Source organism: Cotesia glomerata, linkage group LG7 (genome assembly GCF_020080835.1).
Source record: "Cotesia glomerata isolate CgM1 linkage group LG7, MPM_Cglom_v2.3, whole genome shotgun sequence".
Classification (NCBI taxonomy): domain Eukaryota; kingdom Metazoa; phylum Arthropoda; class Insecta; order Hymenoptera; family Braconidae; genus Cotesia; species Cotesia glomerata.
In genome coordinates, this window is record NC_058164.1 from 25730690 (window position 1) to 25749275 (window position 18586).

The 18586-nt window shown below is 23.7% G+C and overlaps 3 protein-coding genes and 1 long non-coding RNA gene across 5 annotated transcripts; 2 read left to right on the top strand and 2 right to left on the bottom strand.

Moving 5' to 3' along the window:
* Positions 1-534: 534 nt before the first annotated feature.
* Positions 535-3629, bottom strand: LOC123268946 (NADH dehydrogenase [ubiquinone] 1 alpha subcomplex subunit 8). The gene is made up of 3 exons (XM_044734410.1): positions 3374-3629; positions 2993-3165; positions 535-969 (listed from the first exon to the last, which is right to left on the bottom strand). Exons 1-3 carry the CDS (start codon positions 3500-3502, stop codon positions 759-761), a joined length of 513 nt encoding a protein of 170 aa, XP_044590345.1. The 5' UTR covers positions 3503-3629; the 3' UTR covers positions 535-758.
* A 240-nt stretch (positions 3630-3869) lies between these two features.
* LOC123268947 lies at positions 3870-7157 on the top strand. The gene is made up of 3 exons (XR_006510333.1): positions 3870-3910; positions 5425-5453; positions 6824-7157. It is a non-coding gene; the product is annotated as an uncharacterized LOC123268947 (long non-coding RNA).
* On the top strand, positions 5442-6750 carry LOC123268945 (immunoglobulin-binding protein 1). Its single transcript, XM_044734409.1, has one exon. It carries the CDS (start codon positions 5630-5632, stop codon positions 6692-6694), a length of 1065 nt encoding a protein of 354 aa, XP_044590344.1. The 5' UTR covers positions 5442-5629; the 3' UTR covers positions 6695-6750.
* A 3106-nt stretch (positions 7158-10263) lies between the features above and the next one.
* LOC123269119 (atypical kinase COQ8B, mitochondrial) lies at positions 10264-17774 on the bottom strand. 2 transcript variants are annotated; one of them, XM_044734652.1, is made up of 9 exons: positions 17624-17774; positions 17222-17438; positions 15820-16012; positions 15512-15789; positions 15015-15237; positions 14734-14858; positions 12827-13190; positions 11979-12435; positions 10264-10581 (listed from the first exon to the last, which is right to left on the bottom strand). In XM_044734652.1, the coding sequence occupies exons 2-9, from the start codon at positions 17411-17413 to the stop codon at positions 10407-10409; spliced, it is 2007 nt and encodes a 668-aa protein (XP_044590587.1). In that variant the 5' UTR covers positions 17414-17438; positions 17624-17774; the 3' UTR covers positions 10264-10406. The 2 variants fall into 2 exon arrangements, with proteins under 2 accessions (XP_044590587.1, XP_044590586.1); XM_044734651.1 differs by having other exon boundaries at positions 15512-16012.
* Between the last annotated feature and the right edge of the window lie 812 nt (positions 17775-18586).

An 18586-nucleotide genomic window follows, 5' to 3' on the forward strand; every position in this document is an offset into this window, starting at 1 on the left:
TAACATAAAGACGAGCTTATATCTTTAAAAATGTCAATAGTTCACAAGATATTTGTTAAATTGAACTGTACTTTCTTAACTATTGACATTTTTAAAGATTTAAGCTCACTCTGACATTACACTCATCAAGAGCTTTAATTTGAGTACCCACATACATTTTTGATATATTTTTCATATTTACATATATATATATATATATATATATATATATATATGAAAAATTGATGTGGGTACTCAAATGAAAGGTCTTAATGAGTGTAACATCAGGATGAGCTTATATCTTTAAAAATGTCAATAGTTTACAAGATACTAGGTCATTTTTTAATTATGCGTCTAGAGATTCTTTTAAAAAAAAATTTTATTAGAATAATTTTTTTTTAATAAATTAAATAGAATTTATCGATTAAAAAAACTTAATAAAATTTTTTTATTAAAAAAATTAAATCAAATTTCAATAAAAAAAAAGTCTTCCGACGTAATATTATTATTTTAATGCAATTTATGTTAAATGTGCAATATAAATAATAAATAAAATTAATTACAGTATGATTTATTTATTGTCTGTACAACTTAAATATCCTGTTACAAGACGGGTGACAGAATAAATAAAATTGAATTTTATTATTATTATTATTTTAGATCGAAGATATATATTGTGTTATGTTACAAACCTCTGATGTTCGGGCGGTGTACAGACTTAAGGACTAATAATAATTGGAAATCTTTGCTCCCAATAATTCTAAATTTAAAGAGTTTGTTTAGAGCATCCATCTGGGACCGAACTTGGCTGGTGGCTTAGGAGCGTCCTCAGGAAGCGACTGAATCGGCTCGTAGACTGGAAGCTCTTCTACGGGCTTGGGTCGCTTAGTGTCGTGGATTTTTACCTCGCAGAAGTAACCGTAGGGTGGTCGCTCAAGGTTCATGTGTTTTAGGACGCATTTGTCTAGTGCTTCTTGTGTATTGCGGCATCTGCAATTTTTAATAAATTAATTTTTGGGAATTTATGAAAAAAAAAAAAAAAAAAAATGAATTTTTAAAAGATATTAAATCTTTCGTAAAAAATAGTAAGAAAAATTTTTTAGTAACAAATTTAATAAAATTGTACTAGCAATTTGCAGTCACTACGTGACTGCAAAAAGTTGTAAGCTTTAAATAAATTAAATTTTGTTTAATTGAACATAAATTTTGTTAAATTGTACTGTACTGTTTTAAATATTGACGTTTTTAGAGATATAAGCTCATCCTGATGTTTCACTCATCGAGACCTTTCATTTGAGTACCCACATCAATTTTTCATATATTTTATATATTTATATATATTATATATATGTGTATATGAAAAATATATAAAAATGCATGTGGGTACTCAAATGAAAGGTCTTGATGAGAGTAATGTCAAGATGAGCTTATATCTTTGAAAATGTCAATAGTTCACAAGCTATTTGTTAAAATGTCCTGTAGTTTCTTAAATATTAACGTTTTTTAAGATATAATCTCATTTTGATGTTGCACTCATTAATACCTTTTATTTGAGTACCCACATCAATTTTTCATATATTTGATATATTTATAGATATTATATATATATATGTATATATGAAAAATATATAAAAAATGCATGTGGGTACTCAAATGAAAGCTTTTTATGAGTATAAGATCAGGATGAGCTTATATTTTTATAAATGTCAATATTTAAGAAAGTACAGGGCATTTTTACAAATATCTTGTGAACTATTGACATTTTTAAAGATATAAGCTCATTCTAATGTTACACTTATCAAGTCCTTTCATTTGAGTACCCACATCAATTTTTCATATCTATATATATATATGTATATATGAAAAATATATAAAAAATGCATATTGGTACTCAAATGAAAGGTCTTGATGAGAGTAATGTCAAGATGAGCTTATATCTGTAAGCTTTGAAATCAGCTTTGAAAATGTCAATAGTACACAAGCTATTTGTAAAAATGCCCCGTACTTTCTTAAATATTAACGTTTTTTAAGATCTAATCTCATTTTGATGTTGCACTCATTAATACCTTTTATTTGAGTACCCACATCAATTTTTCATATATTTGATATATTTATAGATATTATATATATGTATATATGAAAAATATATAAAAAATGCATATTGGTACTCAAATGAAAGGTCTTGATGAGTTTAATGTCGGGATGAGCTTATATCTTTATAAACGTCAATATTTAAGAAAATACGGGGAATTTTAACCAGTATCTAGTGTACGATTGACATTTTTAAAGATATAAGCTCATCCTGATGTCACACTCATCGATACCTTTCATTTGAGTACCCACATGCATTTTTGATATATTTTTCATATATACATACATATATATAGTATACTTAAATATATAAAATATATGAAAAATTGATGTGGGTACTCAAATTAAAGCTCTTCATGAGTGTAATCTCGGAGTAAGCTTATATTTTCAAAAAAGTCAATAGTTCACAAGATATTTGTTAAATTTCCTTGTACTTTCTTAACTATTGCCGTTTTTAAAAATATAAGCTCATCCCGATGTTACTTTCATCAAGAGCTTTCATTTGAGTACCCACATGCATTTTTGGTATATTTTTCATATATACATGTATATAATATATATAAATATATAAAATATATGAAAAATTGATGTGAGTACTTAAATGAAAGCTCTCGACGAGTATAACATCAGGATGAGCTTATATCTTTAAAAATGTCAATAGTTCACAAGATACAATGTAATTTCTTAATTATGTATCCAGGAGACAAAATTTTTCTAATTCTCTTAATAATATATATTATTGACAATTTTCAAGACATCAATTTTTTCATAAAAAATTTGATTAAAAAACAAGTGAGAAATTTTTTTCATCAACAAATTTAATAAAATTGATAAAAAATGTTTTTACTAATAAAATTTTCGTATTAAAAAATAATAAAAGAAAATTCTACTATCAAAAAATAAAATAAATAAAAATACTAACGGCATAAAAGAACTATTCCGACTTGATTTATAAACACAATTATAGTACTGATCGAATTCCTGGTAGCAATGTTTCTTAAGTTTCCTTAAAAACTCAAAAGCGCACGCCGTGACAGCTTTTCCTTCATTGACACATTTGATTTCATCAAGTTCATTTCGACAGAGCATAAATTCCTAAAAAAACAAAAAACAATTAACAATAAATCAATTAATAAATCTGACATTCATTATTATGATTAAATTTCTTGGTTATGATTAAATTACGTAACTTAAACAATTAAAAAAAAAATATATATAATTTTATTATATATAATCTTGAAAATTCTACAAAATTAATTATAATTAAGAACTTCAATAATTAAAAAAAATAATTGAGACTTACATTGTTTTGGTTTTCGCAATATTTTCCAAGATAAAATGAAGCAGCGTGGAGAACTGGCCAAGATAAATTTATTTCTGGCACAGTTAATTCTTCTTCAGTAGGTAATGGTGTTTTTTCCGTAACTACCATCTTATTTATTTATTTTATTAATCAATAATAAATTTATATTTTATATATTTTAATTGTTATTTATTTATTATTTTTTACAGATCAAGACTCAAGACCAACAAAATTGCTGGCCTGTCTTCGACTATCGATTCTTTATTTTCAATTTAACGGAGCTAGCGCCAACTTCAGACTGGTCAGACATTTTTTATTTATTTATTTAGTTTTTTTTTGTTTATTTATTATTTACTTGTCAAAATTTGAAAATTTGTTTTCGTTTTGGATAAATTATCTAAAAATTTTCAATTTTTAATTATTATAGCAGACAAAATTAAAAATTTAATGTCACAATTAGGTAATTCATAAATTTGATTAATAAATTTTAGAAAATTTGATATTTTTTTAATTTTTGGCAAAAAAATTATTTTTGAGGTTAGTATTCACAAATTTTTTAATTAAAGTGCCAAAAATTTTGAATTTTTAATTTTTATCATTAATTTTAAGTAAAATTAAAATTTTTAATCTTAAAAATTTGATAATAAATTAAAAATTAGTTTTCAAATTTAAAAAATTGAAAAATTTGGTATTTTTTTTAATTTTTGACAAAAAAATTATTTTTGAGGTTAATATTTAGAAAATTTATCAATTTTTAGTTTTTTTTTTTATAAAAGCGTCAAAAGTTTATGATTTTTTAGTTTTTTAATTAATAAAAGTGTCAAAAATTTTGAAATTTTAGTTTTTAATTATTAATAGTGTCAAGAATTTACAATAATTTATTTTTAATAATAATTTTGTGTAAAATTAAAATTTTTAATTCTAAAAATTTGACAAAATAACATAAAAATTGATTTTAAAATTTAGAAAATTTAAAAATTTGGAATTTTTAGTTTTTTATTAATAATAGTGTCAAGAATTTACAATAATTTATTTTTAATAATAATTTTGTGTAAAATTAAAATTTTTAATTCTAAAAATTTGACAAAATAACAAAAATTGATTTTAAAATTTAGAAAATTTAAAAATTTTGTATTTTTCAAAATTTTTGACTGAAAAAAATTATTTTTAAGGTTAATATTTAGAAAATTTATCAATTTTTAGTTTTTTATTAATAAAAGCGTCAAAAGTTTATGATTTTTTAGTTTTTTAATTAATAAAAGTGTCAAAAATTTTGAAATTTTAGTTTTTTATTATTAATAGTGTCAAGAATTTACAATAATTTATTTTTAATAATAATTTTGTGTAAAATTAAAATTTTTAATTCTAAAAATTTGACAAAATAACATAAAAATTGATTTTAAAATTTAGAAAATTTAAAAATTTTGTATTTTTCAAAATTTTTGACTGAAAAAAATTATTTTTAAGGTTAATATTTAGAAAATTTATAAATTTTTAGTTTTTTATTAATAACAGTGTCAAAAATTGCGAATTTTTAGTTTCTAATTAACAAGTGTTAAGAATTTTGAATTTTTTATTTTTCTTAATAAATTTATCTAAAATTATAATTTTTAATTCCAAAAATTTGAGAAAATCACACAAAAATAAGTTTTCAAACTTCAAAAATTGAAAAATTTGTTATTTTTTTAATTTTTCACAGAAAAAAATCAAATTTACAGTTAAAATTTAGAAAATTTAGTGTATTTTATTTTTATTAAATTAAATTGTCCAAAATTTTGGATTTTTTATTATAATAAATATTTTCATACAAAATTTTCAATTTTTAAAAACTTGACACTTAAAAAAAATTTTAATTTTAATTTTTTAAAATTCCTACTTGTCAATTTTATAAAATCATTTTCCTCTCCATAATTTCATGATTAAAAAAATTTTCTAAATAATTAAATATCTACTAAATTAATTTAAATTTAATAAAAATAAAACACAAAATTTTCTTTTTCAATGTAATAAAAATCCACAAAATTAATTCTACAAATTTAAATACCTTTCAGAAGCTTCATCCGTCGCCAACTTCACCCCAGTAAGTACCAATAATAATAATAATAATAATAATAATAATAACACTACTACTAATAATAACAATAATAATCATAGTACCACCAACAACAAACCTAACCTATCATTAAAAACAAACCTCAAAAGTAACTCAGTAACTCAGTAACTCCGTAACTCAGTATTTATCCCCAATTATCAAAAATGGCAAGTGCAGAAAGTGAAGAAAACCTATCAGACCTATTCGACAGCGGTTTCAAGCTATTCACCAGCATCCAGAACACCCAATCAGCCACCAACAGCCTTGAAGTGCAGCTGGACGTAAAAAAATGCATAAGTACCTTCGAAACCGCTACAAAATTAGTGTCCCTTGCCGACATGTTCAGCCGGAATGAAGAATTCAGCGAAGTTCCTACTGAAAATATCAAGTACTTTTTACTTCCTGCATTACTGGGTACTTTAGCGAGTAAAATCTGCGACCGGGAGAATAGAATGCATTATCTTAAAGTGTCTGAAGTTTATTTCTATGATTTTTTGGAGCGAGTCAAGTCCTACGGAGTTATCAACTTTGAAATTCCGAAAAAGAGCCAAGAAGATGATGACAATGGAGAAGATTCTAAAAAAGAAGGTGAAAAAAAGAAAACAAGCAACCTGGAGAAGATTGAAGACATGGTAAGCATCAGGAAGCTCAAGTTAATGCGTTATAAGGAGCAAAAGGACCTTAAGGAGAAGCTGGAAGTCTACCAGAAGAGTATGGACAACCCAAACCTTGATGATGAAACAAAGAGGAATTATTTTACCACTTTAATTAATCTCTACGCGCTTGAGGCAGTTGATGAGATTAATTCTTTGAAGGAAGAGAAAGCAATCTTGGAGCAGATGAAGATGATCAAGCCGGAGGATAAGAAGAAGGATAACAAGGACAACTTGAACTACAAGCCTCCTAAACTCCAGCCGATTATTATTACTAAGAACCAGCTCCAGAAACAGGTTATGGGTGCAGGCTATCCTAGCCTGCCGGTGATGACTGTGGAGGAGTTTTATGAGAAGAAGATTGCTGATGGAGAGTGGGCTGCTCCTGGGACTAATGTTGGGGGGAAGAGTCTTCAGGATATGGCTGAGAGTCAAGGACAAGAGGATCCTGAGGTGCTGGAGAAGGAGCAGCTGGCTGAGAAGGATGATCAGGAGTACTTGGATAAAATCAGGGCTATGGACGAGTACAAGGACACTCATAAACGCGGGTGGGGAAATAGATACAACAGGAGTTAAATTTTAGGGTTTAATTTTTTGTGTAGAAGGTTTATTAAAGATTTTTTATTTTGAAATTTTGGCTGTTTTTTTGGATCCTTAATTTTGAAGAATAAAAAGGTAATTTTTTTTGTTTTTTTTTTGTTTTAGGATAAAAAGTGTGTTTTTAAATGAAGATTTTGCGGAGAAAATAACAAGCTTGAAGACGATGAGACTAAAAGTTAAGTATTTAAGATTGTTTGGAATAATAACGATTTTTTGAACTTTTGAAGTTGATTTTTTAATTGAAATTAAAATTAATTGATTAAGTTTATCTACGTATAAGGTAAAAGGCCCAATAGCGGAACGAGACCCAGTACCGGAACGATTTCAGGATTATTATATTATATCTTGTTGAGTATGATGTGGAATTTTAAGAATTTTTATTTTTTCGAAATCTCAATGTTTTGGGTATGAAATAAAATATAAGTAAAATTTACAAGTCTATCAAAAATATTAAAAAAAATTAAAAGTTATCGGACCAAGCTGAGTCCTATGACTTACCTCGATTCCTTAAGGAATTTGCTAAGAAAATAGTCAGTAGTCTTAAGCTTGTAAAAAATTTAAAAAGCAACTTTTTCAGTCATTTTTTTTTATGTGTTCGTAGAGCTATTAAGAATTCACAGTCTTAAGTGTTTATAAAATCAAAATTAATTAAAAGTATTAATTGTTGCTGTTCGTCTATTGGTACACTTAAAATTAGCTCGACCCAGTACCGGAACAGACTGCCATGTTCACTCTGCTGCCTGACACATGCAGTGTATTGTACTAAAGAGCAAGATTTAGTGCAATAAAAAAATTATTTGTGGTTTAATAATTAATACAGTGCGTACGTTTGTTATAACAATATCATCAAATATGCATAAACTTCAGTTTTAAAAATAAAACTAAATTTTTGTAGTTAATATTTTTCTCTAAAACTAATTTATAAAGTTCAACCTCCAAATCTTGTGTTTATTTGTATTACCAAATTGAAATGATATATTTTTTCATGAAATATTATTTAATTCAAGAGTATTTCACACTATGAAAAAATATTCGTCGTTAAATTTATATATCAATTAATAAATTGTGTACAGGTTTTATTAAGATGCCAAAGGTCAAAGGGAATAATAAATGTTCAGTATAAAAATTATATTTTTTATAAATAAAATTATCTCTTTTATAATTAAATACTATTTTTAACAAGTTTAATTCCTCAACTAATCATTAACTTCATTATAATTTAGATGAAGCATAATTTTAGCATTTGGAGAAATTTTTATGATTCACTGTTCCGGTATTGGGACAACTATGTTCCGCTATTAGGACTAGTCATTTTTAGCGTTCCGGTACTGGGTCTTTTGGACTTTTTCGAAAAATATTTTTTTTATTTATTAAACTTATATTTGAATTTGTTTTCACACAACTAAATGTTTTTTTCAACCGATCTATTAAATTATTTTTTTTTCCAAGTTGCCTGTATAATTTTAAAATAATAAATACTGATACACGGTCTTTGTCGTTCCGCTATTGGGCCCTTTACCTTATCGCGTTACTAGAACCATAAGGGCGTATAAAAAAATTTTTTTTTGCTCCAATCAATGTAAAAATGTTGAAAATATTAACATCTATGAAAAAAAGGAAAAAAAAAAATTTTTTTTGTGATACGCCCTTATGGTTTTAAGAAAACATTTTTCTAAAACCATAAGGGCGTATCCTGTTTTTTCGGTTTATCATCAATTATGGGTCAGAGTAAGAAAAAAAATTGCAAAAGGTAATAGAATATCACTCCACAACTTGATTTATGTCAACAAATATTTACTTAAGTGATAAAACTAATAAAAAATTAAGGAAAAATAAATTCATCAGAGTATTACTCCAATGCCATCGCTATCGTCAGGATCATCTGTGTCTAAGATTATAAAAGTAAAAAAAAAGATTTGTTAACTTTTTTTTTAACTAGATAATGACAAAAAAATTTATAAACTATGACCATGGCTGAAAATTAAACTTTGATAATACCGATGATATTTTGTGGGACAGTGCCTGATGTACAAAAATGATTTAGATCATCAAACTTGCTTGAAGATATTGGTATTGAAGGGTCATAACAATTCTCAAGAACAAAGTTCTTTTTGAATGACTTTTTTAAAATTACAGTTCTAAATGGCTTACAAAATTCTTTTGTTAATTGTAAATAGGTCTGAAGTAAAAAAAAAATCAATTTTGAAAAACTTTGAGGCTAATTTTATTAACTTGAAGACATACCGATTGTTCTCAAGTTGTTATGAATTTATTTTTTCTTAATTTTTCATTCGTTTTTTCACTCAAATAAATATTTGTTGATATAAATTAAGTTGTGGAGTGATAATTTCTATCACCTTTGCAATTTTTTTTCTTACTCTGACCCATAATTGATAATAAACCGAAGAAACAGGATACGCCCTTATGGTTTTAGAAAAATGTTTTCTTAAAACCATAAGGGCGTATCACAAAAAAAAATTTTTTTTTTCGTTTTTTCCATAGATGTTAATGTTTTCAATATTTTTACATTGATTGGAGCAAAAAAAATTTTTTTATACGCCCTTATGGTTCTAGTAACGCGATATATTAGGGTGGCGCAAAAAAACCGACTATTTTTTTTTGTTAAGTCTCGAGTGAAAGAATGTTAGTTTTTGATGTTTTAAGAGCTCTCTCCAAAGGACAACTTAAAGAAAATTTTTTAAGAGGTCGCTCCAAATTTTTAAAAATTTTAAAAATCGCCAAAAATCGAATTTCTTTTTTTTTAATTTTTTTTCTCGTTACGTCATAATTTTATAGACCAAAAAAAAAGGTTTCCCTGAAAGTTTCAGTTCAAAATTTGAATTTTAAAAGGTTGCTCATAATTTTTTTTTAAATTTATTAGTGACTACTTAATTGGATTAGCATTTTTTCTCTGAAATTTAAAAAAAATTATGAGCGACCTTTTAAAATTTAAATTTTGAATTGAAACTTTCAGGAACTTATTTTTTTTGTCTATAAAATTATATAACGTAACGAGAAAAAAAAAAAAAAAAAAAAAATTTCGATTTTTGAAATTTTAAAGAATTTGGAGCGACCTCTTAAAAATTTTTTTTTGAGCTGTTCTTTGGAGAGGGCTCTTAAAACATCAAAAATTGACATTTTTTCACTCGAGACTAAAAAAAAAAAAATAGTCTTGCTTATTGTAAAATACTTAGCTAATTTCTAACGAAATTAGCAACTGAGGAGCTGATTTTCAAAAGGGTATCTTTTCATATTTCAAAAGACCAGTTTTCTGAACTTTTAAATATTAATTACTTGGAGAATTATTAAGATTTATAAATGAAAATCTAATTGCAGCTTCATAACTGATAGAACTTTATAGCTAAATTAAAAAAAGTTCAATACAAATATTTACAATTGAAGATAACCACTTTTTTGTCTCGATTAATCAAAAATGAAAAGATACCCTTTTGAAACTCAGCTCCTTAACTATCGAACTTTAGAGTAGTTTTGCGCAAGCCTTGTAAAAGATTATTATATGGGATGTAAATAAATTATAGTACTAGTAAATTCATCAATTATATAATTAAATTTGATCAGTTGAAAAACTTAATGGTCAAATTACTTATATAATAGCAAGCGTTTATTTACAATATTTTATGTTCAAAAAAATTAAAAATATTCAACAATTTGTAAGTAAAATATATAATTATCCGAAGCGATAATTTTTATAAATGTCACGGAACATGTCTCTGCAATTAATTTTGACTTTTAATTTTGCACATAGTAAAAACACGCCTGAGAGTTTTCTATGTAAGCTGTAAATTTCTTCCGGGGGTGGACAGAGTCGGTGAGTAATAATTGTTGGCACCAAAGCTTGCATTCTAAAAAAAAATTATTATTATAAGAAAAAAAAATTTTACTTTTTTGAATAATGACTTTGTTAAATTACACTGTACTTTCTTAAATATTGACGTTTTTAAAGATATAAGCTCATCTTGATGTTACACTCATTAAGAGCTTTCATTTGAATACCCACATGCATTTTTGATATATTTGTATATATTATATATATATGTATATATGAAAAATATATCAAAAATGCATGTGGGTACTCAAATGAAAGGTCTTGATGAATGTAACATCAGGATGAGCTTATATCCTTAAAATTGTCAATAGTTCACAAGATATTTCTTAAATTACTTTGTACTTTTTTAACTATTGACATTTTAAAAAATATAAGCTCATCTCGATGCTACACTCATCAAGAGCTTTCATTTGATTACCCACATGCATTTTTTATATATTTTTCATATATACATATATATAATATATATAAATATATAAAATATATGAAAAATTGATGTAGGTACTCAAATAAAAGGTCTCGATGAGTGTATCATCAGGATAAGCTTATATTTTTAAAAATGTCGATAGTTCACAAGATATTTGTTAAAATGCTCTGTACTTTCATAACAATTGACATTTTTAAAGATATAAGCTCATTCCGATATTACACTTATCAAGAGCTTTAATTTAAGTACCCACATGCATTTTTGATATATTTTTCATATATACATATATATAAATATATAAAATATATGAAAAATTGATGTGGGTACTCAAATGAAAGGTCTTAATGAGTATAACATCAGGATGAGCTTATATTCTTAAAATTGTCAATAGTTCACAAGATATTTCTTAAATTACTTTGTACTTTTTTAACTATTGACATTTTAAAAAATATAAGCTCATCTTGATGCTACAATCATCAAGAGCTTTCATTCGATAACCCACATGCATTTTTGATATATTTTTCATATATACATATATATAAATATATAAAATATATGAAAAATTGATGTGGGTACTCAAATGAAAGGTCTTAATGAGTATAACATCAGGATGAGCTTATATCCTTAAAATTGTCAATAGTTCACAAGATATTTCTTAAATTACTTTGTACTTTCTAAACTATAGACATTTTTAAAGATATAAGCTCATGTTGATGTTACACTCATCAAGAGCTTTCATTTGAGTACCCACATTCATTTTTGATATATTTTTCATATATACATATATATAAATATATAAAATATATGAAAAATTGATGTGGGTACTCAAATGAAAGCTCTCGATGAGTGTAACATCAGGATGAGCTTATATCTTTAAAAATGTCAATAGTTTACAAGATACAAGATCATTTCTTAATTATATATCTAGGGATAGAGTATTTTTAAATGCAGCCTAAATAAATAATAATAAAAAATAACATTCTTACTTTTTGGTAACATTTTGCCCGCCGAAGTCATAAGCGTCATTTTTCTCGCTGAAAATCTCCCCGAGAATCATAACAGCGTCTACATGAGCCTTTTCCATGAGCTTAGACTCATACCCGGTCAAGAATTTCATTTCTCTGGACAATCTGAGCACCTTATCTCGATCTCCATAACTCGCTCCGTTGATAATTTCAATATAATTATCCATAAATTTTTTTTCATAAGACCTGCAAGCTCCAAAGTCCAGAAGAATCATTTTTTTGGTCTCTGGGTTGTAGAAAAAATTCGCCCAGTTAGGATCCGTCTGCATGTAGTAAAATACAAAGAGTTCTTTTAGGCATAAATGCATTATTAATTTGCATATGTGCTCGCGAGTTTCTATATCCATTTCTATGCACTTGTCTACTGGTACTCCGTCGATTAATTCTGAGGTTAATACTTGATTAGAACACAGCTCATCTATAAAAATAAAAATTTTTTTTATTTTTTAAAATAATATTTTAATTAAAAAAAAAATTTTTTTTAATTAAAATTTTTTTTTTATTTTTTAAATAATATTTTAATTAAAAATTTTTTTTTTAGTTTTTAATTAAAAAATTTTTTTTATTTTTTAAATAATTTTTTAATAAAAAATTCTTATTATTTTTTAAATAATTTTTTTAATAAAAAATTTTTTTGTATTTTTTAATTAATAATTTTTTTTTTTAGTTTTTAATTAAAAAATTTTTTTTATTTTTTAAATTATTTTTTAAATAATTTTTTTAATAAAAAATTTTTTTGTATTTTTTAATTAATAATTTTTTTTATTTACATAATAAATAATTAAATTAATATAAAAAAAAAAACTTACCAACAATTTTAGGGACATAATAATCAGGATAAGGCGCCAATAATTCTTTAAACTTCTTGGAGCACTCAGCTTCTCTGATATAATCAACCTCCCAGGATAATTCACGCTTAGCAACCTCAACTACATTGTCAATGAACATTCCCTCGGGGAAAATATTCCAGACTTTTAATACACCCACCAAATTATCAATGTCACTTTGAATTCCTTCTGCGACTCCAGGGTACTGGATTTTCATAGCGACTGATTGTCCATTTGAGAGAGTCGCTAGATGAACTTGACCTATTGATGCTGCTGCAAATGGCTTTTCGTCGAAAGTTGATACTTTGGATCTCCAATCGGGACCTAGTTCATTTACTAACACTTTCTGGAATAATAACAATAAGAGTCAATTTATGATGATAAGAAATTAAGGCTGCATTCGAAAATTATCTCTAGATACATAATTAAGAAATGATCTTGTATCTCGTGAACTATTGACATTTTTTAAGATATAAGCTCATCCTGATGTTATACTCGTCGAGAGCTTTCATTTAAGTACCCACATCAATTTTTTATATATTTTATATATTTATATATATTATATATATGTATATATGAAAAATATATCAAAAATGCATGTGGGTACTCAAATGAAAGCTCTTGATGAGTGCAATGTCAGAGTGAGCTTATATCTTTAAAAATGTCAATCATTAAGAAATGACCTTGTATCTTCTGAACTATTGACATTTTTAAAGATGTAAGCTCATCCCGATGTTATACTCATCAAGACCTTTTATTTGAGTACCCACATCAATTTTTTATATATTTTTCATATATACATATATATAAATATATGAAAAATATATCAAAAATGCATGTGGGTACTCAAAGGAAAGCTCTTGATGAGTGTATTGTCAGAGTGAGCTTATATCTTTAAAAATGTCAATAGTTTAGAAAGTACAGTGCAATTTAACAAATATCTTGTGAAATATTGACATTTTTAAAGATATAAGCTCACTCCGACATTACACTAATTAAGACCTTTCATTTGAGTACCCACATCAATTTTTCATATATTTTATATATTAATATATATTATATATTTGTATATATGAAAAATATATCAAAAATGCATGTGGGTACTCAAATGAAAGGTCTTGATGAGTATAACATCGGGATGAGCTTATATCTTTAAAATAAATATTATATATATGAATATATGAAAAATATATGAAAATGCATGTGGGTACTCAAATGAAAGCTCTTGATGAGTGCAATGTCAGAGTGAGCTTATATCTTTAAAAATGTCAATAGTTTAGAAAGAACAGTGCAATTTAACAAATATCTTGTGAACTATTGACATTTTTAAAGATATAAGCTCACTCCGACATTACACTAATTAAGACCTTTCATTTGAGTAACCACATGAATTTTTCATATATTTTATATATTAATATATATTATATATATGTATATATGAAAAATATATCAAAAATGCATGTGGGTACTCAAATGAAAGCTCTTGATGAGTGTAACATCGGGATGAGCTTATATCTTTAAAATATATATTATATATATATATATATGTATATATATATATATATATGTTATATATATATATATATATTCTATATATATATATATATATATATATATAGTATATATATATATATATATATATATATATATATATTTATATATATATATATTCATTTTCATAGATTAATATATTTATATATATATATATATATGAATATATTAATCTATGAAAAATATATGAAAATGCATGTGGGTACTCAAATGAACGCTCTTGATAAGTGTAACATCAAGATGAGCTTATATCTTTACAAAAGTGAATAGTTAAGAAAGTACAGTGCAATTTAACAAAAGTCATTATTTAATATATATTTACTTAAATAAATACTTACATGAACTTGCCAAGTTGGCATAAAATCAGCGCTTTGTCTGACCCTTTCAAAAGCTTTTTGAAGTTCTGGACTGATTACATTGTTATCTTGGATACTTAAAATTTGTCCGATTTTCAATGCAGCTCCTAAAAAAATTAACCATACATAAATAAACAAAAAAAAAAAGTAATAAATATATTTACATTAATCAAAGAATTAAAAATTCTTTAGACTAATGTAAAATAAAATAAGTATTTCAAATTCTTTAGATTAATGTAAAATGAAACAAGTATTTTATCAACCTCTAACTTTACAAAGCGTAGCAACAATTCTCTCAGCATTAGCTTTAGTCAAAAAAACATTATCCAAAGTATTTCCAACGCTAGTTTCTTCTTTGAGACCAAAAGTCCTTCGGCTGAACTCAGCAAGAGTTCCAATACCTAATCCAACTCCTAGAGTTGCAAAACTAGCCATTCTTCCTATTCTAGTGCTTGGTACTTTTCTTTCTCTTGCTTCTGTTGATAACTAAAAAAAATAATAATAAATTTTTTGAAAAAAAATTTTAGTAAATTTTTTGAAAAAAAATTTTAGTAAATTTTTTGAAAAAAAATTTTAGTAAATTTTTTGAAAAAAAATTTTAGTAAATTTCTTGAAAAAAAATTTCAATAAAATTGAAAGAATAAAATTTAAAAAAAAAATTAATAATAGATTTTTTGGAAAAAAATTTCAACAAAATCAAAAAAAAAAAATTAATAAAATTTTTTGGAAAAAAATTTTAATTTAAAAAAAAATTTCTTACAGTAACTCGTGGTTTAACAACAGGTCTCTTAGCATCTGGTTCAATAATTTTCTCACTCAAAGTTACTTGAACCTTCGGTTCAATAATTTCACCTTCTGTCTTATCACCAATTTTTTTTTCATGTTCAATTTCGAGTTTCCTTAGCAGTTGTTTGTCTTTATCACTCAATTCTATTTTAGGAATAGTTTTTTCCAGGGTACCAATCGTCTCTATTTTTTCTTTGACGCTGCTGTACTTGATGGAAACTTCTACGACAGTTGGTTCAGTAGATGGTGGTGATGCTGGTGATGCTGGTGATGCTGGTGGTGGCTCTTCATTTTTTGGCTTTATTTCTCGAGGGTCTTTTGCGGGATTTAAAACTTCTAACTTAGAACCTAAATGACTTTTTTCTAAAGGTACTCCTGTTAATTCTAAGGCTGATTGTTTTGTATACTCTCGGATTCCTTTTTCAACTACGCAAAGCCTATCCAGAAGATCTTTTGTCTCTGTGTATAATTTTTGCTGGAATTTAAAAAAATTTTTTTATAATTAAAATCTTAAAACTTTTATTTAAAATTTTTATTTGAAAATTTTATTTAAAATTTTTATTTAAAAATTTTATTTAAAATTTTTATTTAAAAATTTTACTTAAAATTTTTATTTAAAAATTTTATTTAAAATTTTTATTTAAAAATTTTATTTAAAATTTTTAATAAATAATAAAATAAATAAAGAAAATTTTATTTAAAATTTTTATTTAAAAATTTTATTTAAAATTTTATTTAAAAATTTTATTTAAAAATTTTTATTTAAAAATTTTTAATAAATAATAAAAAAAATTTTTATTTAAAAATTTTATTTAAAATTTTTATTTAAAATTTTTAATAAATAATAAAATAAATAAAAAAAATTTTACTTAAAATTTTTATTTAAAAATTTTATTTAAAATTTTTATTTAAAAATTTTATTTAAAATTTTTAATAAATAATAAAATAAATAAAAAAAATTTTACTTAAAATTTTTATTTAAAAATTTTATTTAAAATTTTTATTTGAAAATTTTATTTAAAAATTTTATTTAAAAATTTTATTTAAAATTTTATTTAAAAATTTTATTTAAAATTTTTATTTAAAAATTTTATTTAAAAATTTTATTTAAAATTTTTAATAAATAATAAAAAAAATTTTATTTAAAATTTTTATTCAAAAATTTTATTTAAAATTTTTATTTAAAAATTTTATTTAAAATTTTTAATAAATAATAAAATAAATAAAAAAAATTTTATTTAAAAATTTTATTTAAAATTTTTATTTAAAAATTTCATTTAAAATTTTAATAATTTTTTTTATTAAAAAAATTTCAATATTACAAAATTTTTTATTAATAATTAGATATATAAAATAAAAAATGATTATTTAAAATTAATTAATTAAAATAAAATTTGTTTTTGTTATAATTTAGTTAAAAAAAATTATTATCAAAAATTTAATTAATAATTTTTGTAGAATTAATTTTTTTTGAGTAATTTTATTAACAAGGTAAATTTTAAAATTTAATCCTAATTTTAAATATTAAATAATTGATAAAAAAAAATTTTACATAAAGTAATTTTAAAGAATTATTAATAAAATTTTTATTAATAATTAAAAATTAAAAATTTATCAAAATAAATAAATTAGTATTGTTAAAAAATTTAATTTAATAGTAAAAAAAAAAAATTTCTAAACTTACTGGAACCTTACTTGGATCAATATCTCGAAATTTTTCAACAACTCCTTTTAAATTCGCCTCCGCAGCAGATTTTACACTTGAATTAACAACAACATTTTTAATACAATCTTTTTGGTGTTTTAAAAATGCATTTCCGACTAATTGAGCGCCTTTTATTACTCCAATTAAATCGGAACTCCATGGGCGCACCATTGCTAAGGAATTATTGTGTCACAACCTGACGCAATAATAAAACAAAAATTATAAAATAAAATTTTACAAATTTATAAATAAATTTATAAATTATATAATAATCATATATGTTAATAATTATTTATTTCATATATTTTTATATTAATTAAAATTTAATAATTTTTGTAATTTAGGTTAGATTATAAATATTAAAAATTAGTTTTATATTACCTGAATGTTTTTTACAAGTCTTAACTGGGGTAAGTTGGATTTTTATTAAAAAAGTAGAAAATTATTTTGATTGTTGTTGTTATTGTTAAAAATTTTAAATGAAATTGATAAGTGAGGTTTTTGTGTTGAAAATGACAGTGACCTTGGAGAACACTAGCGACATCTTTAGTTAAATTTGAAAAGGTTTTTGTATTAAGTTTTTTTGAAAGTAAGATTTGAAATGTGGCGGGAAAAATTTTTTTTAGAAAATTATATATAATTTTATTCTAAAAAAAAGAGTTAGAAAGTTTTTATAATTATATAAAATTTAAATAGTGAAATATTATTGAAATAATTATTAACTAGGAACCTTGCAGTCACTACGTGACTGCTGTGACTTGTAAACTAGTTTTATAGCTATAAATAAATAAAATTTTGCTTTATTAAATACTGATTTTTGGTAAATTGCACTGTACTTTTTTAATTAAACTTTACTTTTTTAATTACAGTGCAATTTAACGAATAACTTGTGAACTATTGACATTTTTTAAAATGTAAGCTTATCCCGATGTTACACTTATAAAGAGCTTTCATTTGAGTACCCACATGCCTTTTTGATATATTTTTCATATTTACATATATATATATATATATATATATATATATATATATATATATATATATATATATATAATATATGAAATATATGAAAAATTGATGTGGGTACTCAAATGAAAGGTCTTAATGAGTGAAACTTTAGGATGAGCTTATATTTTAAAAAATGCTAATTGTTCACAAAATATTTGTTAAATTGCACTGTACCTTCTTAAATATTGACATTTTTAACGATATAAGCTCAGACCGATGTTACAATCATCAAGAGCTTTCATTTGAGTACCCACATGCCTTTTTGATATATTTTTCATATTTACATATATATATATATATATATAATATATATAAATATATGAAATATATGAAAAA